The sequence below is a fragment of the Diuraphis noxia genome, unplaced genomic scaffold (assembly GCF_037042655.1).
Source record: "Diuraphis noxia isolate RWA-SAM2 unplaced genomic scaffold, SU_Dnox_SAM2 contig0003, whole genome shotgun sequence".
Taxonomy (NCBI): domain Eukaryota; kingdom Metazoa; phylum Arthropoda; class Insecta; order Hemiptera; family Aphididae; genus Diuraphis; species Diuraphis noxia.
In genome coordinates, this window is record NW_028301713.1 from 24610820 (window position 1) to 24636200 (window position 25381).

Below are 25381 nucleotides of genomic sequence, written 5' to 3' on the forward strand. Positions count from 1 at the left end.
GTTATTAGAAACATTTATTAAAAATAAAAAATAATACAAAAAATTCTTATAGATATGCCTATGCAATCATAACATTAATCACTTAATAAATAAAAAAAATACAATTGACAATGCGCGAATTTGATTTAAAATACCTCTAGAAAGTTTAAATCTTTTATAATAAATTAATGATAAGCCAACTCTTAATACTATCATTAATATCACAGAAATGCACTCCAACCTATATACATTTGACATAAATTATCTACTGAAATTGCTTCTTCGATAAGCTTACGTGTTTGTCCTGCAACTGAAAGTGGCATGGAAGAATTTTTTAAATTAGCTCTTACATATCCTTGAAGACGCATTTCAATATTATTCAAATGTTCTTTAGCCTAAGGAGATACATATTTATTTAGTAACATTAAATAATAAATACATAAATTATTATTCCTTAAAAGTAGGATCCAGATTTATTGGTTCAAAAAAAGTTTAAATATGATTTTTATTTTTTTTTTAATTAACATACTTACAAATTATTATAAGATGAAACTAAAGTATAAAATAATAAAAATAGAATATAAATTCATTGGAACTTAAAAGAAAAAATTTATTTTATTTTATTATATTAGTAAACAATTTAAAAAAAAACGAGTAAGCGGATGTCAGTCTGCTGTACAGTAGCTTACAAAGTTATATGATATTAAAACAATTTGAAATTAAATAGGTTTTAAATTCTTAAACTATAAAGTGCAAGCACATTAACTTTTAAAACGGTTTACATTTTTTAAACAGTTTTTACAACTTACTACATTTATATGAAGGCGTTAAAACGCTCGCACTATGTAGTTTAAGAACTTAAAACCGATTTAATTTCAAAACATTTCAACGCCATTATATAAATTTGGTAACTATAATGGATGGTATTAAATTTGAATTCGATGATAATATATTATACACAAAACGATTCTCAGCGGAGACGGTTTGCCAGTCTAGGATATTTTATACTATAATATTAATTATTAATAATATTGTTATTTTTCAAAACAAAAAAAATGTAGATATCTATAAAATAAATTCCAATTAATCAAATTAGATTCATTATGTACCCGACTCACTCAGTCATTCATAGAATATATAATTTATTATTAAGTATTAATATAAGTCATTAACAACATAAAACTATAAAAATTAGAATATACAGTATACAATAGAAATTTTAAGTACCCGCAAATAATATTTTTAAATTAGAACGATATAACTCAAATTGTTATTCTTATTTATTTAACATGTATTTTCATCCAAATTTGAACTTAAAATAACTATTAATTAAAACCTGTGTTTGTATAATTTATAGATATTTTTTACTGCAGAATTAACTATTTAAGTGGAACCTTGTTCAAATTTTCAATTAAATACATTTTGTCAAAATTTGAACTTTAAACGGTTAAGGAAAAAAACAAGTGTATGTATTTTTAATATTTTCCAACTGATATTATATCAACTTATTGGGGAATCTTGTATTAAATTTTCAAGTTTTTTAACCAAATGAATAAAATATTATTGGCATAAATAGAATAAAAACTAAAAAAACTGAAAATTTCAAATATAATTTCAAATTCAACTTAAAAATTGTTGAAATATTTTGAAAATTTTATCAAGTATAAGAATTGATAAATGAACATAAAAATTTCAAATATCTAGAATTATTCATTTTTTAATTACAGCAGAACAAGAATATCAGTACAAGAGAAACTAAGTGAATATCCAATACGAGTGTCGAGTATTGTAATTCAAATGCTCATAAAAATTTAATTTGTCTTTTCATTAGAAATTTTTATTTGATAAAAGTAGACAAATTCATGAACAAACTTGTATTGAATTTTCAAATCTTAATTTGACCCTCCTCCTAGAAAAATATCTGTGGGGGTATAAGCATATAAAAACCTATAAGATCTATAACTTACTTTTAAGTGATTACATTAATTTTGATGATTTTATTATATACAAAATTATAAAAACTAATGATAATAGTCAATATATTTACTTGATCATTTGCCATCTCAGAATTTTCATCAACTATAGTGTCACGGCCAGTCCACATGACTAAAGGATCGTATAAAAATGGTTTGAGTACACTAACCAACTGTTCAGTATGAGATCGCATAACGCGATTAGTTATTTCACAAGCACTGGATAACATTCCTTCAAGTCCACCAGTTCCCATTGCATCTACCATATTATGAGTCATACGAAATGGTACTCGTTCTGGCCATTCGAACTTTTCACCCTGTAATATTTAAAATTGAGTTATAAATTATAAAAACTAGTAAAAGATTGTACATATATTTTAGTTAGTTAAAAAATGTATATTTTTTAATATGTACTCGATTGAATAAGCAATTGAAATCAACATGAACTACACCACCATTAGTTGAATCTAATAAAATATTTTCCCCATGACGATCACCAAGTCCCAAAATATAACCAACAATAGATATGACTGCTGTTGTTCTAGTAAACTCACTTCTAGCTATATACCTAGAATAAAATATAAATCAATTATAAATTAATAACACATTGAATGAAATTTTAATAAGATTACAAACCACTCTCCTGGACTAGGAAATTCTTTAAGATACCAATTTCTAAACACAGGTGGATGATTTGGTATTGCTTTATTTACAAAAATTGATCTTTTTTTTTCCAAAGAATCTTTTATATCTAAATTAATAGTAATGAAATTAATAATACTATATTTTTCCTTAATTAAATGAGATTAAAAATATTCTTACTGCAAACCAATCCTTGTAAAGTGCTTTTTGATACTTTAATTCCAATTGCCTCATAGCAGCTTAAAATGACACTTCGCAAAGTAACTACATTTTGAACCAATTCAATGAGACCACAGTCAAGTATCATAGGTACCACACTCTGTAAATTTTAAACAATTAAATATTTAAAAAAAAATATGTAAATGATTCATTTAAGATAAAACATTCTATATTAGGTAACAACTAAATACTTACATATGTTTTTATGAAAAGATTTCTATCCCTGGCTTCTGGGTCTCTTTTTAAATACATATTAACAATGTTATTAAACTCCATTAATCTTGAATCAATTCTTATATCATCCTATCAACAAATATAATTATAATAAAACATTTCCTATACAACATACTTTTTTTAGAATTATTTACTTTAGGTTTACACATCATTGGATATTCATTACCATCAGAACCCAAAATTATAATGCGTTTTGGTTTTTGAAGTGAACTAAAAATATAAACCTCGTCTTTGATTCCATGAATATAAACAAGATCACTAAACATATCAATATTACATTAAAATAATAATAATTGGTGTATTAAAATGTAAAATGCAAATTATTAATTATGAATATCTTACTCTGGAAATGGATTATGTTTTGTATTACGGTTAGAATTAATGCGTGGTAATATCAAAGTGCGAAACTTTTGGGCAGGTACCATAATGTTGCTAAAATAACCATTTGTTAGCAAACGTGGTAAATTTTTTGCAATTTTCTGTAAAGGAAATTTAACACCAACTGGTGCATTTTGAGGACTTGTGTTACACAATTCTGATAAATTTTCAAATAATTCCATAAATTGGACCAACAGTGTTTTAACTTTAACCAATTTCGAATGTTTGAGAATGGAATTGAATCTACTCACTCTTACAGAAAATGGTGACTGTAAAACAATTGGTAATTAAATAAAAATTAATTTTAAAAATTAATTATTCTACTATATCATTAATTAATACTTTATGTAGAGTCATCAACATCCATAGAGAATGATTGGGATAGTCAAGTATGCACTTAACTATGATATCAGTCAAAGTTTTAAAACATTCTTCTAACGGATGACATATTCTAGATGTTATTTGAGAAAAAGCAGTTAGGAACATAAATGTTGGCAATCGCAACATAAATCCTTCTAAAATGTTTATTTTAAATAACATAAATTAATAAAATAAAAATTTTTCAACTTACATTTTCTTACCTATGAGTTTAGTCATCTTTATAAATGTTCTTTTTCGTTCCACCAAATAAAGTGAAGTTTTACAATTTTTTTTTTTTAAATCTCGATTAAAGTCACTTCCAAAATCCAACCAAACACTCAACATTTTGGGCATTGACTGGTATATATACTCACAACCATATTGTAACGACAAACCATAACAATGAATTATGTTGTTAATTAAGTTTCTAAAATATTTTTAGTTAATTTATTTTAACAATTTTATGTAAATTATTATTTTTAAAACAAGTATAGAAATATTAAGTACTTACAGTCCTTTTGTATAATAGACTGCAGGAGTCATAGTGTTGAGAATACGATCTTGATAATGTGCCAACCTCACAAGACTTTTTTCCCACATTCCAAACATTTCATAAGCATTTTCGATATTTGATAAATTAGATTCCAAATCTACATTTACAGTTTTATCATTATACTTAGATAATAATAATAAAGCCTATAAATTAAAATTAATATATTTTATAATAATTATTAACAATAAGCAGAATTTAGTGACAATTTTACTATTTTCTTCATTAACATTCTCAATTAAATATAATTCATATGTTCCCAAAATGCATAATTCTCCATTTAATATATTTAATGTAGAAGAAGAAGAAACAGAAGCATTTTTAATCTAAATATGATACAAACTAGTCTTACAAATGCGTAACATGGCAAATTTTAGGAGATAATTTTAGAAATGAAATACCCAAACACGTAATTACTATACACATGATCAATTATATGACAAATTAAAGAAATATTGTACATACAGAGGCACATGTTTTTCGTTCTTCAATTTTTTCATCACATGGTAAAGTTTTAATAATGTCCATATTTGGAAAAAGCATATTAATCCCTTTTTTTAAAGTAGCGATTGCTTGTCCTTGATCAGATTTTTTCCACAACAATTTAGCTTTCTCAATAAAAAGCTCTGTAGGTTTATACTTTTCAGCTGCTAGTATATTTGAATATGCTTGTTGAAAATTTAGAGATCTAAATTTAACCAATCAATATTACAATCTATTTGATAAAAGAATATGTATAAGAATGAAGGAATAAAACAAGCAAAACAAATGTAAACTTAAAATAATTGACAAGAGAAGGTATTTGTGGCCTAAGATAAGTCAAGGAAAAACTAGTCTATACCAGCATATTTTCAATTATCTATGTGGATTGCCTAGGATTCTGATTACTGATTTCTATACAAATGTCAATGAGTATATTTTTTAAGAAACAAATTATGCTTATGTTTAAATGAAAAGGTCACAGTGGAGTAATTCATTAATAACATAATTGTGTTATATACATTGCTATGAATTGTATGTTTTACTGATTACGAAAAACTAAACAGAGGCCTCGGTAAGTTGAAATCATAAGCTAAGAATTCAGGCTTAAATGGGAACCTTAAGACATTTATGACATACTGTGTAAGCAAAAAATATGTAGGATGTAGTTCTGGCAAATGTTGTTTCCGTCTTACAAATGAATAAAATTTCAAATTTACGCCCAGCAGATCACGTGTAATTTGTTATTTTAAAAACTAAGAGTGGTAAGAATATTATCTGTGTTTGTATGTGGATTAATTATATGGTAGTTCAATTTTTAGCAAATATTACAGATATGTATAATATAGCATAAACTAAAAATTCTCATAATTCAATTAAAAACTGAACTATTGTACAAAACCCACATTTAAACACAGATAATATTCATACAATCAAGGTTTATAAAAAGTTGATTCACTCCAGTGGCGCAACTAGGATTATTCAAAAGGGGTGTCTACCAGTAGCGTATTCATTAGTTCCCCAAATTTCAGATGACTGCTATTCAATATTCATTGAAAAATATATACCCATTATTGAATATATGGTTAAAGGGGTGTCCAGACACCTAAAACACCCCCTTGGTTGCGCCACAGATTCACTCAAATTATTTAAACTAAAAAAGCTACACTGATCGGCTGAGTGTAAATTTTTTATGTTACGCACTTGTAAAACAAAAACAACAAAATGCCAGTGTTGTGTCCCCTTAAGTACCTAATTAATTTGTATAGAACATTTGTGACTTGGACTATTTTTAATTTAAAAGTATTTATTATGTAAGATGAATTATTGATGATTAATTTCTATTAATAGTTATCAAATCTTAATAATTATGCATACTTTCTTGCAACTTTAATACTTTTCAACCAGCTTATACCAATTTGATGGTTGATAATAGGCTTTAATTCATCAGTAACTAAATGTTGAGCAGCAGTCAATACAACTCTACGCATACATAGAACTTGCTGTAAAACATATGCTTGAGGTTGTAAACACTGTAGTCGTTCATCCATTTCATTAGTAATCAGTTCTTTTAATTTAGTATTTACGGAAGTATCACCATCCACTATTTTTAGTATAGTGTCAAATATTTGTTCCATCTCATTCAGAATATGCAACCTACGGCCAAAAAAAAATGAAAAATAGAAAGTAACTAAATATATTTAATAAAAACATACTTAACAATAAATGGATATGCCTCCTTGTATCCAGCAGATCCAACCATTGACATGTAAAGAGATTCTGTGACTAGATTTGTAATAGAGGAAATTTCTTTACGTACACTGTTTTTATCTTTATGTAAAAAGTATACTAAAGCTTGACCAATACAAACACCCCAACTTTCACTAGCATTTAATGGTTTTTCAGTCAAAAGTTCTTTTAATTTATCAAACATCATAAGACTCCATGTAGCTTCAGCTTTTTCACCAAATAATGTGTTTTGACAATCTGATCTTAAATTTGATTTCAACAGTTTTCAAAAGGATAAATGATGGAATATTGAAATATTGAAAAAATAATACATTACTTGATGTTTGTTAAGCCTTCAGCTATTTTTAATGCTGTGAATGGTTGATCAATGCCTAAATAGCATTTAACCATACCTTTATGAAATTCTAAACTAGGGTCGGAATACATTTGTGCTAATTTTTCATAGCAAGCAGCTGCATCCTAAAAACAAATTAAGGTTTTTATAAAATAATTTAAGCATACACTTTATTCAAAATAAAAATTCTCAATTTTGTACACGTATGCTGAGCAGCCGGAACGGTTCTACCCCCCTATCAAAATTCAGATGCATAGTGATTTATTGTCAGTTGTTGACCACTGCCGTTACCAGTTCCGGTCGACAGCTGCAGCTATATAATAAACCGAACACACGGGTCCAATAATATTTTATTTTAGGTATGTGATATCTTGATATGGTCGCGGCCCGTTCAAAGGAATTTGATAACAAAGAAGCGATGAATATCAGTAATATCACACAACCACAGACCATTATACAAGAACTTTTATTACACTCAAGGAAATCGCTCGACACAATTGGATTGGAAGCAACTCTAAAATTATTACTTACCACATTAATTGGGCGAATCAAGAGGATTTAAAATTGTTTTTAGAGCAATGTGAATTCGCTATTTTGTGTGCAAACGAATAAGTCAAACAACGATTGCTTCAAAACAGGATAATTCAGCTCGTTGGGAAAGCCAGAGCCACTATGAAATTTCATTCCATCCAATTATGGAACGAGCTTAAAGACACTTTGAAATCAATCTTAGAACCTCATAGAACTATGACACATTTGTACCTAGAGCTTTATTTAAGCAAGCAAAAATGTGAATGTGCATTATGTGAAAGTCATGGCATATTCCACAAGAATCAAACAATTACAGAACCTCATACTAGAACAACAAACAAACGGAAAATCATCAGACATTTTAACAGCATTAGAAAACAGTTAAAAAGCTTAGATTATCAAGTAGCAAGAGAGAAATAAATAGTTAGGAAATCACTTGAATAATCTTAATGTTTCTTTAAAAATACTGAAAAATAAAACAATGGGAAGTTATTGCGAAGAAACCAAATACTCCTTGTTTCAAATGGGACATTGGGCATGAGACTGCTGTTATAATCAATAAAATAAAACCAATATTGGACACACAGCTAATAATACCCAAAGGGCGACTGTAAATACCATTACTTATTGGTATTAAAAGAAGTCAGGACACATGGAAGGAGTATGCAGAAAATTAAAATGTGCCAATTTATAACGATCCGCAGAATTTCCCGAGAATAAGAACCAAAAAAACCCCCTCAATAGAAGGGAGCCGACGGCAGGCGCGCTGCTACCAGTATCGAAGACCATAATCTCAAACACAGAAGTTTCTAGAGGACAACAACAACAAAAGAAAATCTAAGAAGAGCATCTCATATGTAAATGCCAACAGCCCATTCTGTTAGCCCAAGATGTAAGATTCCTGCTTGATTCAGGAAATAATCTGAATCTAATCAAAATATCAGCATTACTACGGGATGACGTTATAGTTTGAAACAAAATCGTTAACAAACTTATGGGTATCATACAAATTTTGTACGAACCTTAGGTTTGAAAGATCTCCAAATTCTAATCGGCAATGAGGTACGAACGACCGAGTTTTAAGTTTTACATTCCGATTCCCCAGTTGCACGCGAAAGATTATTAGACAAACCGTTCAGTCAAACAAGCAACCACAATAAACTACAAAACTAAAGGGAAAATCTATGTACTATAGCAACCTTGACAACCATGGCTATCATCAAGTACCAACAAATAGAAAATTATGGAAAAATTACAAAACCTCTAACAGCTTTACTAAAAACGGACTTAACTTTTGTGTGGAGTGACCTAAGCCAACAAGCTTTTGAAACATTTAAAAAATGTTTGACAACACTGAATCTTCAATACCCAGATTTCTCTAAGCCTTTTAATCTCACTAGTGATGCAAGTAATTATGCAATCGGATACATTGGTAAAGACCTACCAATAGCATAAGCATCCAGAACAAGGCGAAAGTTACTAACAACACCAAAGAGAATGAACTATACAGCATTGAATGGGGAATTAAAGTTTTCAGCTTATCTTTTTGGTCAACAATTCAATATAATAACGGATCTTTGAGCGTTAGTATGGTTATTCAACCTAAAACATCCTGGATCTAGACTTACACGTTGGCGTTTAAGGCTAGAGGTATATCAATATACTTACCATTATAAGCCAGGGTCTAGTAATACTAATGCTGACGCCCTTATCAGAAATCATAAAGTTGTGACTAAATCATCTAACTCGTCAGAAACTTTAGATCCTCAAAAATCTTCGGAAACTCTAGATAGTCCAAAATCCTCGTAACATCCAGATATTTCAAAATTCCTAAAAACTTCAAATCCTCAAAAATCTTCCCAATATTCAGACATTTTCGAGCTTACAGATATACCAGACTCTCCAGAGCTGTAGACCTAAATTCAAACGGTCCTTCCCCTTCATGCAAGGAATATGAAATGTTTTATCAGCTGATCCCCATCAAAAAAAAAAGAGCTCCGAACGTTTTCGAAATCCAAGAAGATCTTTTTGATAGTGAACGAGTCACTAGTGAGCTTAATATTTATTTTACATACTGAATTTCCGTAGATTTTAAAATAACAAAAAGAATAGCACTAATCACCAAAAGAAAATACGGAAACATTAACAGTTACGAACCAAAAGGAGCTCATTATTGAAACCACATATTTAGAAATAGAGGACAGAACCATATTTTACCTCATTTCTAAGCAAAATTACTGGCAAAAGACGACGCACCAAAAATTATTTAAGTCTTCAAAATTTCTAGAAAATTAGCATAGAACAAAGAATAACTGAACTTAATTTTCCACGTTAAGGATGGGACCTGAGTGGACTTAAATGGAAGACTGTTATGACCATGCTGCACTATATATTACGGGAATCTGAAATTACAGTAACCATTATTTTGCCGGAAGAACTCACAGAGGAACAATACGCACATATTCAAGAATTCCACAAGAACCCCATCGTAGGACATCAGGAAATAGCACACACATACCGCAGGATAGAACAAATAGAAAGGGACGAGAAAGATGATCAAAGACTACGTCCTTGCATGCGCGATTTGTCAACAGAATAATTCTGTAAATCGATCCATCAAGAAACCTATAGTTATAACACACGACCTCATCAAGACCTTTTGAAAACATTTTCATAGACATTGTTTGACCACTTCCGTCTGTGTTCATTTTACAAATTGATTTTTATGTAATAACAAAGTATGTATTATTTTTTTCATTTTCATAATTTTAGCCATAGTAGTGGTTAATAAGTATAAAAATAACATTATAAAATTATATAATCCGGACTTACCTACCGAAGTTCCAGAAGAAAATTTATTTATAGTACCTATTATTTTTACTACTTTCAATATTATATTTATAATTGCATTATACTTTATATTTCATATTTAATAATATCATTTTTTTATTTTTTATTTTTTATTTTTATTTTGTAATAGATAGAACTGGCCGAATCCAGACATTGGCTGAACGTCTTCGAAAATTATACCTAACTCTATTTTTGTAGCAAATGGATGATACACGTGAAGCATATGATCCCCTGACTCATTTAGTCTGCGGAATGTTGCGAACCCCTGAATATAATTTATAATATAAATAATTAGAATATTATTCTAAGACACAATATCAGGCAATTGTGCGCTTTTGCGCGTTGAGAATTCGAATTTGCTGACACAGGCCTTTTGATTGTAATACTCAGCGGAGTCCAACGGTCGACAGCAAAGTAAATCAGTCTATTGACACGCCTAGTATGCTTAAGACGTAGGATTTTTATATAAATAATTTGATTCGAAATATAATAAGTTTTTATTTTAAATTTTAATTAAGTATTTTTCTTAATTTTTCTAATCTAAAGTTAGTTCATATCTCCACACTTAATAATTCCGAAAATAAGAATTTAAAATTATGTATGATTTAAATTTTAAAATCAGGTGAGCATGCTTAAAATATCATTCTATATAATAAATATAAATAACCATATTTATAGATTTTGATTGATGAACTTAGTTTATATTGTTTTATAAAAATGTAGATATTACTTGTAATTGTCCATTAACTTCATGTAAAAGTATCATTTCTTGAGGTGATGGATCATTATCATGAACAGCAATAATACCTTTGAGACTATCAGCATCATTTAGCTTAGAATAAATTTGCTGAATAAGATATAAAATAAAAGTTATTAAGAACAATAAGGCATACATTAATGTATACAATTTAATCATACAGAGAGAGTTGGTAGATGATCTTGAAGTCTTTCTTTGTTTTCATGAATGTAATCTTCAAGATACAAAAGCGCTCGAGCATATTCATCATACTCAAGTGATTTTTCAGCCAATTTTAATTTACAAAATCTTGTTAAAAAATCTAAAAGTTTGTTAATATAAATACATAGCTATAAGCTAATATTAAAAAATTATATTACTCATAACTGGTTCACAGATACTGTTCTTTGATGCTTTTTGTTCACGAGTCCATTTAAATAAAAAATCAAATAATGTGAAGGCTGTTTTAACATACATTACACGAGTAGTAGTTTCATTTTGTTGTTCTGAAGAATTGGTAATTTCATATTCCATAGCGATTTGTCTACCAGCCATAATGTCATTAATAGTTTCTGGAATATTTGTGTTATTTGTTGTTGTATCATCTACATCACTGCTAATTACAGCTAAAAGTTCTTCGTATATTAAATTGCCATCAGCATTTGTACTTAAAATTGCGTAGACTACATTTTTAAATTATATTTAAACAAATAAAGGTATAACGAATTGAATAATTATAACATTAAAATGAATTATAATATAACTTACGTAAAACATATGGTAAAAATAAAAGCATTGCTTCAGTATCTGATCGTATGCTTGATTTACAATATACAAAAATACGTTTGGCATATTCATCATTAATCAAAGGAACAAGGCGATTGACCCAATTATAAGCCCACAAGTTTAATGTACTACTTTTTCCAGATCTAAAAATTTAATTAAAATATATTTATTATTTAATAGATTTTCAAAAAAAATATAATAATATAATACCCAAATATTGGATGTGGCATTGCTGTTTGGTATTGTTCTGTTTCCAAAGTGTAGCGAGATGAAGAAAGTGGATCAATAATTTCGTGTAATGAGCTTGGGATAGATGACCAGATTTCTGAGTCTTTTTTCACATTATAAACTTGTAAAATTTTCTAAAAATGTATGATAAATAAGTTATTAGTTATGTACTTATGTGTGTAGATATGAAGTCATACTTGTATTGCAACTGCAAAAGAATCCATGTACCGAGAATTTCTAGCAGATTGTAAACCTTGTCCTAATATTGTAATTGCGCGTATGGCAAAGTCATTGCTTTTTATATCTAGTGGAAACTCTTTGTTTCGCCCTGAAAAATATTTAACACTTAGAAAAAAAAATGTATTATACACATATTAAATGACACCAAAGTTTTTCACATAGATTTTTATTTAAACATAACACAAGTTATAATTTTTGCATATAATTTAAGTTAAATAGTTAAATTATAGAATTAAGTAAAATAACCGTGCATTATGTAAAAAAAACAGCAATTTTTACCAACCATTTTTTTAAATAGCCTTAATATTGAAACAAACATAAAATTACGAGTAAAATTATATATTAAAATGTATACTAATAATTTATTAGCGATAGATCTTTTCTAAAACTATTGTCTAATTAATGAGTATAGGTACCTTCTTTAATGATATTATTTGGTAAATAACTGGGATCTAATGCTCCAATTTTTCCCAAACATTCACTGCTAGCAAATCTCACTCTTTTATCATGATGTCGTAAATTTTCAGTTAAAACTTCTAATAACTAATCAAACCAAATATATGTTAGATAAATTAAAATGTCTATCAATTATCATATAATATTATTCAACATGATTATTTTTACCTCAATAATTACAGAATTAACATTATCACTGGACAATATCAATTTAGTTACTTCAGACTGCTGAACTGAAAGTTCTGAATGTAGTCGTTTTAAGCCATGAAGTTTAACTTCCAATGTTGTATGAGCCACAATATCCAGTAACCATATTAATAACTTATTCAATGGTTGTTTGCTAAAAAAAAATTGAATTCGAAAAACTCCACTAACTGGTTACTAAGTTTGATAATCAGTTGAAAAAATCAAAACATACAATACATTTTTTGAATATTTTTGAACTATACTGTAAACTATAGGATTGGCTGGATGTGGGTCTAAAAAATATAATTCAGCTATATGATTTCCCAGATATTTTTCATTCTCTTTAACCATAAAATAAAACATATTGGCGACTTTGTTTGGATAAATATCTAGTAGTGGCATAAGAGATACAAATATGGAGCTTAACATAGGCCCCAACACTTCCATATGAACACTAAAAACAAAAATATTTTTATTTTTATTTAACAGTGTAAAGTATTTTTCAATGGACAACATACCAATGAATAAATGAATCCCAGGCTTTTAACCCTAGGTACACGAAAGCTCTGTTTTTTAAGGATATGGCTGTACGTAACATAGCCAATATTTTAAACCTTGCTGGTGTCACAAAGCGACTGCCCATTAGTTTGAAAATATCCCCTAATGATAATAAAATGTTTTCCTTAATAGAATCAGATGAATTTTTTACTAATCTTGATTCTAAAATCATTAGAAGGCCCAAAAATCTCGGGGATAGAAAATCTGCCTGAAATAAAAATTTAAGTCATAATTTTCACTAAAATATACTAAGCACAGCATCAGTTAGAAACTGTAGGTAGAACAATGACCATTAAGTAGGGTTAACTAAAATAGTAAAATAGTATAGTAATGTGGAGAAAACATTCAAAATTCATTATTTTATAAATTAAAATTGATGTTAATAATATAATATGCATTTATCAGCTTTTCGAGTTGTGAGATTTCACAAAATGAAACTTTTTATTTCATTCGGTTACTTCACCATAATGTCCTTTATAAAGCATATAGTAATTTAGAACAATATATTAATTTAAATTTAATTAAACAATATTTTATATCAAAACTATACTTACAAAATTAACAATTGATGTATCATTTTTTACATTAAATAAAACATCATAGGTTTGTATTATTTTAATAGCTTCAGTAGCTTGATCATGTTTTGAATGGAAATGTGTTAGTATCTCAGCTATAATTGGCTTTAAAAATAAAATGATTTTTTAAACATGTTCAAATTTTAACTGCTTTATCTTTTATCTATAAAAATAATTTTTCTTACAGTAAATGAAAGTCTGACCAAATGCACTAAAGGAGTATCTGTTATTTCTTCTAAAAGTAAACAGCCTTGTTTACGAATTTCTATATCTTCAGAAAGTAATAGATGAGAAAAACAGTACTAACAATAAAAAAAAATATTATTATTTTATTACAAAAATATAAAATTGTATAAATTTATTACTTACTTTAAATGATTCTTTAACCAAAGTGCTCTCTGTTTTTTGTGATAATGAAGCAATTTCACTTAATATTTTCCTTGTTCCTGGCTTTTTAATACACCAAGGAAATATATATTTAATAATTTGCTTTATCGCATACATATCTCTATGTGTGAACCCTAATTTGTTGTATGTTTTTTTCACATCAATGTTAGGATGGTATGTATGATAACATGCAACTAAATTATCAGCAATGTATTGCATTAATTCAGTTTCATATCTATCAAATATTACTAAAAATTTTGTTTTATGAGCTGCAGCAATTTCAGTCATATAAAATTTTGCGACACTTCCATAATAAGAATTTGGATGAATTAAAAATAGAAACATGAATTCCATTGATGGAAGAATAGTTGAGTCAATTGGCACACTGAAAATAAAAATGTATGTAATTATTGTACATATTGTTAATCTGAAAATATAACCAACCTAACCTGTACACATGAGACATGGAATAAATTTCGATTAATTGTAGAAATCGATAAGTTATTTTTAGTTCAATAGGACTACGGAAAAATAGTAGGATAGGATAAGATAGGATAGATATGACAATAGTCTTTAATCTAGATAAAATAATCTGATAATCGACGAGCATCGTCGATCCAAGATAAAATAATACTTTACTGCTCAGGGTTTATTTTTGTACCACTACACAATGTATAAACAAACTCAAATCATACACAAAACATATTGCAATAGTGATACTTATAAACTTGCGTGGCTGCATTTAAAACGAACTAGGTACAAAGTATTTATGTACAACTAGCATAAAGGATTTGTTTTTTTGTATTATTTCTATAAAGTATCAAATATGGACTATTTATAATAATATTAATTCACCGAGGTATTTGATTTCAATATATATAAATAAAAAATAAAAATAATAATAATATTATTAGATAAAGAAGTACATAGGTGAATGTAGTTAACCAATCTTAAAAAAAAAGGTTATGGGGGGATACGACACCCAAACCCCCCCCCCCCCGTAATTACGCCACTGATACTGAGAAACCATTCCACTCACTAATTAATTACAACACTTATTTCTAAATCAGATAAATTAACATGAAGCTAAACTAGCTACTTGCTACCATGAGTATATAACACTATTGTTTTAATATAATGTCAATGCATGAAAGACTTACCGCCCAATATTGAAGATAGTTTCTAAGCAAGTATATTGAAGCTCATTATTTCCAACTTTCAAACTAGTATTTACAGTTGAACAAAGTATATTTAAAGTTTGATAAAAAACTGATTCAACTATTTCAATATTTCCAGATAAATCTTTTTCAAAAATAATGGAGTTTAAAATTTTTGAACTCTGAATGCGTACTTCTTCATCTTTGTCATTAATCAACATCAACATATGTTTTCTAAAAGAACTATCTGGATAAAAATGGTTTATTATCATTGGTATGTTTCTAATGACTTCACATCTGATGATTGTATTTGAATTGTTAACAAATGATAAAAGTAATATTTTCCAAAAATCATCTAACGTTTTTTTACAAGTATCATCTATTGAACATATTTGCGAATTCAGCTGAATTTTATTTCGATCACAATCAATACAAAATAATTCATCTTGGCAAAAAGTTTTATTATATTGACTAATTGTTTTACCATACATAGAACACATGAGAATCCTTAAGTTTTTAACAAATACAATATTTGTGATCTCATCAAAATCTTCAATTATTTCAAATAAAATAGAAATATTTTGATTTTTTTGCTTATGAAATAAAAATGGCAAATTTAGAATTGATGTTTCACATATATTTTTATTTCTAAGTGATGAAACAACAATATTTTGCCTCCAATCATGCAACATATTAATTTGTATATGACTAATATAAGTAACACACTTCTGCATTATTCGTTTATCATCTGAAAACAAATATTTAATTAGATCATTTCATACTTGAAACTATTTAAATTAGTACTGTACAAAATTTCTTACTCAGTAAAGCAGAATACTTGCTCACAATAACATTTAGATGTTTATATAATGCCAAATTTCTGAATATGCTGTTAGAAGAACTCATCCATGGCAGAGAGAGAATAGCAATTAATGTTTTAGTATCATTATTTAAAATGGAAGAAATTTCTTTTAAGCTCACTAGACTGCCACATGTAGAAACCAATGTTTCTAAAGTGATACGATCATCGTGGTTTACAACATAGTCCATAATTTTACTTAACAATTTATTAGTATTAATATTTTGCAAAAATTGATAGTTTTCATTTTTTAAAGTCATGTCTAAATGATGAGCAAGACTTGTAGTAGTATTTATGATTTGAAACTCTTTTGCAGTAAGAATTTCAGTAGAAGATTGTAAAGTTTGATTTAGATTTTTCCACAGTTGATGCCAAATTAAACTTAGCATTTTCATATTGGTTGAATTGTTTCTAAAATTACGCGATGAACAAAAATATTTAAAACAAACACAATAAGTATGAATTAAAAATAAAAAGATTAAAAACTAGTATAGATTATTAGAAGTAATTATGTATACAAATTTTACGAACTTTTCATCGCCAAAGAATAAATTTTCATTATCGTTTTTTTTACCAATCATTTCATTACTGTTTTTTAACTCTTGTAAAATAAAAAATTCAAATAGCACATTCATTCCCTGAAAAAAATAAGTTTTTAGATATATTTTATATCAACAATGCTCAGTGATAGGTACTATGATTAATTTCTGAGATAAAACAAAATCTAAAAAATTTATTTGAATTTCTTTTTTTCAAATTAACTTAAAAATTTTAATTATCAAATTCTGAATGAAGTGATGAATGTATTGATTTTACCATGATGTGTTTTTTGTGTGTGTGTGTGTGTTTACACCATAACTAGTCGAAATAATGCTTCGATTTCAAACTTTGGGGGTGGTTTCCGATGTAAAAGTAAATATCCTTGGTGCATTAAAGAGATCATAAGTAAACAATTTCCAACAGTTTTCAAAAAAATCGAGAAAAATAAAATAAATGACAGAAAAACCAGTTTTCGACCGAATCGATTTTTTTATATGGTTGTAATTCAAAAACTAATTCACTGTAAATACTTGAAATTTTCACCAAATTTTTATGGTAGTGTTATCTATATACAGCTTAATTTTCAAAAATTTTTGACTTTTTTTGAGATATTTATAGACCACTGAAATTTTCAATTCTTATGAGAATTTTTAATGAAGTGTCGGTAAAAAATGTTTGATGACTGAAAAACCTTTGAAAATTTAATACAAGGTTCCTTATGAGTTGTTCTTATTGTAGCTAAAAAAATATTAACTAATCCTTATAACTAAGGATTAAAAATACAACACTAAGTTTTCCATAAGCTATAATGCTAGTAGCTATAATGAAAACTCGAAGCATCATCATAGGAAAAATTTTAAGTGGGTTTGAATTTAAAATTTTTACAAAATAGCGTAACGATAACGATTTATCCTCAAACGATTTTAAACATTTGTTATTATTCAAAAAGTATAAGTCGTAGATACTTGAAAATTTTACAAGTTATTTAAATTGGCATTTTCTTTACATGATTTAATCAAAATATTCTGACTTTTTTTGAGGTATTTATAGACAACTGAAATTTTCAATTTTTCTGAAAATTTTTTTTTGAAGTGTCGATAAAATTTTTTTGGCCATATCAAAATACTTGAAAATTTAATAAAAAGTTTCTCATAAGTTATTCTTATAGTGATTAAAAAATTATAAGAACACAAAATTCGTCAAAACCATGAATATTTGCAAATTAGTTTTAAGTTGAAAAATCATAAAATTGTTAGTATTTATATCTAAGGTTAAAAAATTCAACACTAAGTTTTACATAAGTATTGCTTCAAATAGCTATAGAGAAAATTTGAAGCGTCATTATAGGAAAAATGTTTTAAGCGTTTTAAATTTTTATGAAATCAGGTATATGTATATCTATGATAATATAAAAGGTATTATGAATTATGATAACTACATCTACATGCAATGTATTTCAAAAAATTGATTAACCATGCCTTATGCAAATGTGTCCTAATTAAGAAATAAAATATTTGTTTCAAAATAGAATGTGTAACAATATTTAAATATAATATATCCTAGACTGACAAATCATCTCCGCTCAGAATCGTTTTTAGTATACAATGTTACCTATCATTGCATTCAAATCTAACCTACCCTAGTCAGAGGTCCACCCCACCACCTTATGTACATCAGAGCAACATCCACTTACAGATCTGACATTCTGACAAATGAAATAACTTTTGTTCTAATCAATATTTTTTAAAAATTTCTTTTAAATATAATCCATAGACACTTGCACTACATTTTTAGAATACATTTTTTATTTTTTAATACTGAAAATAAAAAACTTAAAAATTGATAAATTTTTTTAAATATCAATATTTTCGTTAGGTGAATTATAGTAATTTATAGTTTATACATCACATATTATTAAAATAAATACAGTAAAAAAAATAATTAGATTTTAACATACACTTATTTAAAAATGTTCTTATAAAATATTTTTAAAAAACTTTATTATTATTTGAATTACAAGGTTTCTAACATAAACTAGATTGTAATTTACTTAACAAAAATATTGATATTTTAAAAAATTGTAAAAAATCAGCCATTTGACTAAAATAAGTGTTTTTACCATATAAATTTTTCTAAAAATCAGATTTACAAATTGGCTATATTGAATATTTCGAAAAAAAATTTTATCAATTTTTAAGTTTTTTATTTTCAGTATTAAAAAATAAAAATAAAAAATGTAGCGCAAGTGTCTATGAATTATACATAGTTAAAAGAAATTTTTTTTAAATATCGATTAGAACAAAAGTTATTTCATTTGTCAGAATATCAGACTCTGTGGGACACCCTGTATGCATTTATATATTCTAAAACGTTCAAAATGTCAAAAATGCAAAAATATGCAAAACAAGTTTAAATATTGGTAATATAGACTTCATGAATCGAATTTAAATCATAGTCTGATATAATTCTGGTAGTGATAAAAAAATATGCAAGGTCATATATCCGAGTTCTAGTGATAAAATTAATTTGCCAATGATGAAAAATTAGGTCAGTTTAACCTCAATCTAGTATTGATTTTTTTAGCTTGTTAGTATGCAAGAAAAAAATTGTTTTTAGCTATATGTATACAATAATGGTTAAACACAGTCAATAAGGATGATGTTGGAGCAAATTTATCTTGCCATTTATTAGACTTTCATGACATAAACAATCGGCAGTAATGATAATTTTTTTAATCATTATTATTAATCAAAGGCAAAGGCCTACAACTAGGTAACTTAATCGCTAGTATATAAATATAAAAATTATTTTCAACGAAATAATCAATTGATGAATATTTTTAGAGGAGAGGATTTCAGCCTCAAATTTCTTTTTTTCTCTCACTCACTTACTGTTAAGTCATACTGAAAATAGATACTAAATTTTATATTTATAACAAAGTAAATTACAATCATCATCCTGATCAATTGAGAATAAGATTACTAGTAGAAAATACAATAAAAAGATAGGGGATAATACATAATAACTGCAAAGGTACACCCATGAACATTTAGTAGTAAGACACCAAACTGTGTATATAAAAGTGGTCCAAATTGTCACATTCCGCCAGAATGTGTGTCGGACCGTAGTAATGTCGTTTTTACAAGTACAGCATAAGGAATTTATTGGTTTATGAATATTATATTTTAAATAGTATAACTTCTGAATAATTATTATAGAACATTTTTTAAGACCAAATTGTTCTCGATCGAATATTTATTTCCAATAAAATACAACTTCTATAAAGAGATATAGTTTTAAAAAATAAATTCAAATTTTTCATACATATATCAATAGGCAATATAATATCAATAATTGCATCTTATTACAACTCATAAAAATAAAATGTAAATGTACAGTAATTTATATATTATGTAGTTTACTAGTAAGCAGTGATTACATAATAAAATTTCCAAAACTTGATATTTCATTATATATATATATTTAACCTAGTTGTGATATGAATTAGATTTAATTTGCGATTTATGGGATTTTTACAAATTCGTAAGTACCTATTTAAAATTAAGTGTAAATATCATAACTGAAATAACTATAAAATATTATTTATTCATGATAAATATACTTACTCAGAAGTCAGAATATTATATTTTATCTTCCGAATGGATTATGGTTATATGGACATTAATTGAGCCTTTAGCTTATTATGCAGACACCAGACAATCATAATTTGTAGGCGGTGACAGCAAATACAATAAATATATTCTATAGTATTTGGTAACAGCAATTAGTGCATTGTAAAGAAGCGCATGAATTGATATTATAGTTTATATTACCTATATATTTTATATGAAAAATTTAAAAGTAGTTTTTAAAACAACTTAATCTCTTTTTATAGAAATCATACATTATTTGAAACACATATATTCGATCGAGAACAACTTGGTCATAAAAAAACATTCTATAGTAATTATTCATAAGTTTCACTATTTAGATTATAATTATAAAAAAAAAATACATTTCCAATGATTTACATGTAAAAACAACATCAATACTTTCTGATGCTTATTCTGGTGGATACGATAATTCCGGACCATATTTTTTTACTTTGACCGGCCATATTCAGTGTTGTTTCCCTTCTGTTCATGGATACACCCTTAATGAAGAGGATACATCATTGTTGACATGTATGATTTGACATTTTACTAATTTGTCTCTCTAATTAAGATTGAATATAACTGTTATACAGACTTAATTATAAAAGGAACAAACTTATAAAAATATACATACACAATATTTTATGAAGTACACATTGTTTTATAGTTTTTTTTAGTCACTAAGATTAATTAAACAATTATAAATAACTGATTATTAATATAATTCTAATGAACATTTTACAAAATTTAAATAAATAATGAAAAAGAAAATATTAAATCAGATTAATACTTACAGGTGAAGATACATTGATCAATTGACACAATGGTAATTTTTCAATAATTGTATTAGGATCAACAATTTCATCATCAAGTAATCTTTTAATCACGTTACACATTGCTCCAGACAATTTGTTGGTAACTAAAAATAAAATAAATTATGATTTTATTGAGCACTTATGTAAAGAACCTAATTATAATGAAGCAAGTTTGACATTTTGTAAAATGTATTTCTTACAAATATTTTATTTTACTTAATATGTATAGTTAAAAGCACAACTATAAGAAAAAATTAAGTTGAATAGAATATATTAGGAGTTAGTTATTATATCTACAACCTTTTTTAAAATTTTAATGTGGACATATATTTAATATAAGTTACAAGAAAAATATAAATAGGTACCTTTAATTTTATCAGAAAGCAGTAATTTTGAAACTAATTCTATTATTGCCATATTTATAGATACAACATGAATTGATCCTGCTTTACATAAAATATTAAATATGTTACTCAAAATTATTTGAATCTTGTTAGATTGTTCTGTAGAAGAATTATGTTTCAAACACACTTTTTCAATAGTATCAAATAGCATTTTATAAATATTTTCCAGTATCTAAAAAATATATTATAAAAGCATACAGTAAATACATTGTAGGTAAATCTAGTTTTTCAAAATAATACTTCTGTTTCTTACTTCAAAATATTGTTTATGTGATGTTGATGCTAACATATGTAAAATTAAATGGAGTCCGGTTTGTGTGACTTCTATTGAATGTGAATTGTGTATAGCTAATGTGACAGATTGCCAAAATTTTACAGTAGTATTTTTTTTAATATAATTTATAGAAAATACACTACTAGAAAATAAATGAAACATTTTTGATAACAAATAAATATAGCTATCACGATCGTTAATAGAAATGTGAATTGGAGTAAAATCAATTACAGACAACTGAGTTCGAAAATTCTTTTCAGGATTACACCATGTGATAACAATTGGCCATGAATCTTTAACTACATTTTCAGCCATTTCTAAATTTAAAAAATACAATTATCATATATGTTTTAGGAAATAATACTATTTTATATTGTTTATTTTACTTGTTATAAATTTAGAATAATCATTAATGGCACAATCATAAATATATGTATTTTGGCAAGAAAGTACTTCCAATAAACAAGTTTGGCTATGAGTTGAATTACCATGTAATGGAGAAAATCCTTTTTGACTAAGAATCTTTACAAGTTGGCCAATGATCCAGATGGTAAATTCTGAAAAAAAAAAGATTAAATCAATAAACAAATTTACAATTTTTTAACACTGGTACATTCTAAATTTATAATCGTACACATATCAAATTCCCTTAAACTAAATTAATTGATAAAATAATTTTAGTGTTAGAGAATTTTCCCTTATTATTCTCTCCAAATATTTTTCAATAAAATAGTATATATATTTATATTTATTAATTTCCTGAAGCATCATTAAACATCTCACAAAAAAAGTTAAAAAATATTTATCCAAATTTCAAATCAAATCTTTACCATTAGAGATATCAAAGTTAATTTCCTTAAGATACACAGTGGTATTTTGGTAAATAAATGTATGGATATGCTCACCTGTAAGTATTTGAATAGATAGAATTAAAAAAACTTACATCGCTCGCAACATCTTAACACTAATATCATATCTTATATCATTCCCACCATTATTTAGTTGTTTAAAATATAATTATCCGTATATAATATTATCAATATAGCACTCGGAAGGATAGCATTCACGTGTTTTTGCTGAGTACGTTAAAAAATTTGAATCACTATCAAATGAGTTCAAAAATTTAATTTTAATTTGCATATCTTCTCATATTTTGAGATTTTTTAAATATGTATATTTTAAAATAAAATTGCATTTTACTGCATAATTATGTTGTTTTAGAAAAATAAATAATATTTCATGAAAATATCAGACTGATTTTATTTCAAAATAATATACCTTTATGAAAATCAAATTATAAAAACGTCGCCAGTAAACAAAAACTGATTAAAAGTATGTGATAATTTAATATCATACTATTTATGTATCCATAAAACTTTGGTTTAAATTTAATTTAATCTTAAGTCGTATTTTCAAATAGGCCACTGAATAGTGGAATTGTTGTGTTTACTTATGGAAGCGATCAGTAATCCCAAGTATTCATGATATGATTCAATGAATTATTTTATATTTTTCCACATTAAAAATTGTATGACTTCACCCTGTCGGATACTACGATAGAAGAACATTCTAAGCTTGGAAAATCCGATTACAAGATTTAGTTATAGTTCCTTAGAATGTATTTTGTTGTATTTTAAGGTATATACATCATACTTCATATTAATTAAATTTTGAGTTTATTCTTTTTCTTTTAATTATTATTTCTAGCAAAAACTTATTAAACCAAAAGTAAAAAATAAATAAATCCATATATTAGTGATCTTAACCGCATATTTTGATAGTTTTTAATGCATGAAATTCCTATCCCTAATTAATAATAATTGTACACGATTACTTTAGACTTTTTAATTATTGATCAATTTTTAACTATTACCTATATTGGCGAACCGCTCACCTAACACACTAGCATTACACACAATATCATGTGCGCCTGCATGTATTAAATTTCGGTGTATAGGTACTTTAAGTACCTACAGTATACACGCTCGGCATTTTCCAAAATTCCAAACTTCATGCGGGGTCGAGACTACTTTTGGACAGTGCATAGTGTACATAAAGAGATAATAATTGTATATTATCATTTAACACTGTAACTATTTATTTTATAGCAATATAAATTATGATTGATGATAAATTAGAAGTTTGTGAATGCCCATTGCCCATGATGTATACATTTTTAAAAGTTGACATATACCCATAATAGACGAATTTTCTTTAAGGTATACTCGTAAATCCTAAAATAGGGATTAGGGTATATGTCGAATACCTGTGTATACACTACAATTCACCACTGAGAATACATCTATAAACTAAAAATAATTTATTTTAAATACCTTTATAGTAATCAACACTGAATGCATTGCTTTTGATATTAACAAATGGGCTAAAAACTCCTTCTTGTTCTCCCATTTTACTCAGAACTTCACGCATAATTTTAGCATGCTCTTCCAATGACTCAGCTTCTTCGTCCATTATAAATGTAAACATGCTTTTAAATTTTCTCCAGAGATCAAATGGGAACTTTTTGTCAACAACTGCGACATCTACTTCCATTTTTTCCATAGCAAATTATTTCTAAAAAATTAAATAATCAATGGTGTCTCAGTAGCTCATGAGAATATGTTACACATATATTTGTATTTAAATGGGTCGATATAAATTTACTTGATTATTTGTTGCTGTAGAAAACGAGAAACTAATTATCACGAAATTGCTCCATCAAGTGTAGGATGTCAGAGTGCCCATTCTATTAAATGTATTTCATGTTTATGATTAACTTGTATTTTGTAAATATTTGATAGTTATTAAGCAAAAAGTTACTTTTAATATTTTACTATTATGAAGTAGGAAGAACATACACCACTTGAACAGATAAATAAATATTTTATAATGCAATATAATATACCTATGTATATTGAAAATGATTAACTAGCGAAGATCAAAAGATCAGAGACACTTACTATTACAACATTTACAACTTGCAGACTTGCCGGCTTAATATCCAAAAGCACAAAGTAACGACAACTGCCTGACAAGATGTTAAATGAAAAATGAAAATGTCATGTAAAAATGATAAGCTTTCTAGCAAAAACGCATAAAATCAAATCCCGCCAAAAATTATTGTTATCTACGTCCGTCAAGATGATAATATTATTTATATTTGGATATTTGGATTCTAATTTCTATGTAAAACGGACGTGACGTACCAGCTAGAACCCCGTCACTTAAATCATAGGATATTAATATTC

General features: G+C 26.7%; 1 protein-coding gene across 8 annotated transcripts; it reads right to left on the reverse strand.

Moving 5' to 3' along the window:
- Positions 1–25374, reverse strand: mei-41 (ATR serine/threonine kinase meiotic 41). 8 transcript variants are annotated; one of them, XM_089222033.1, is made up of 39 exons: positions 25094–25349; positions 24954–24995; positions 24798–24879; positions 24467–24707; positions 22520–22690; positions 22113–22450; positions 21821–22031; positions 21435–21559; positions 16979–17085; positions 16410–16858; positions 15592–16336; positions 14414–14816; positions 14230–14346; positions 14024–14149; positions 13430–13677; positions 13144–13365; positions 12894–13065; positions 12686–12812; positions 12227–12357; positions 12012–12163; positions 11784–11944; positions 11396–11698; positions 11198–11337; positions 11010–11126; positions 6881–7023; positions 6531–6806; positions 6193–6471; positions 4801–5023; positions 4297–4481; positions 4007–4212; positions 3768–3940; positions 3390–3694; positions 3182–3305; positions 3009–3116; positions 2775–2913; positions 2589–2703; positions 2367–2520; positions 2027–2269; positions 1–374 (listed from the first exon to the last, which is right to left on the reverse strand). In XM_089222033.1, the coding sequence occupies exons 4-39, from the start codon at positions 24693–24695 to the stop codon at positions 201–203; spliced, it is 7641 nt and encodes a 2546-aa protein (XP_089078159.1). In that variant the 5' UTR covers positions 24696–24707; positions 24798–24879; positions 24954–24995; positions 25094–25349; the 3' UTR covers positions 1–200. The 8 variants fall into 8 exon arrangements, with proteins under 8 accessions (XP_089078159.1, XP_089078158.1, XP_089078156.1 ...); XM_089222032.1 differs by lacking the exon at positions 24954–24995; XM_089222030.1 differs by having other exon boundaries at positions 24798–24995.
- Positions 25375–25381: the final 7 nt, after the last annotated feature.

Coding starts and splice junctions, on each gene's coding strand:
- mei-41 (XM_089222032.1), bottom strand. CDS start 24,695: ATGGAAAAAATGGAAGTAGATGTCGCAGTTGTTGACAAAAAGTTCCCA. Junction 11,945..12,011: donor ATGCCACATCCAATATTTGG/GTATTATATTAT, acceptor TTAAATTTTTAG/ATCTGGAAAAAGTAGTACAT. Junction 3,306..3,389: donor AAACATAATCCATTTCCAGA/GTAAGATATTCA, acceptor TGATATGTTTAG/TGATCTTGTTTATATTCATG.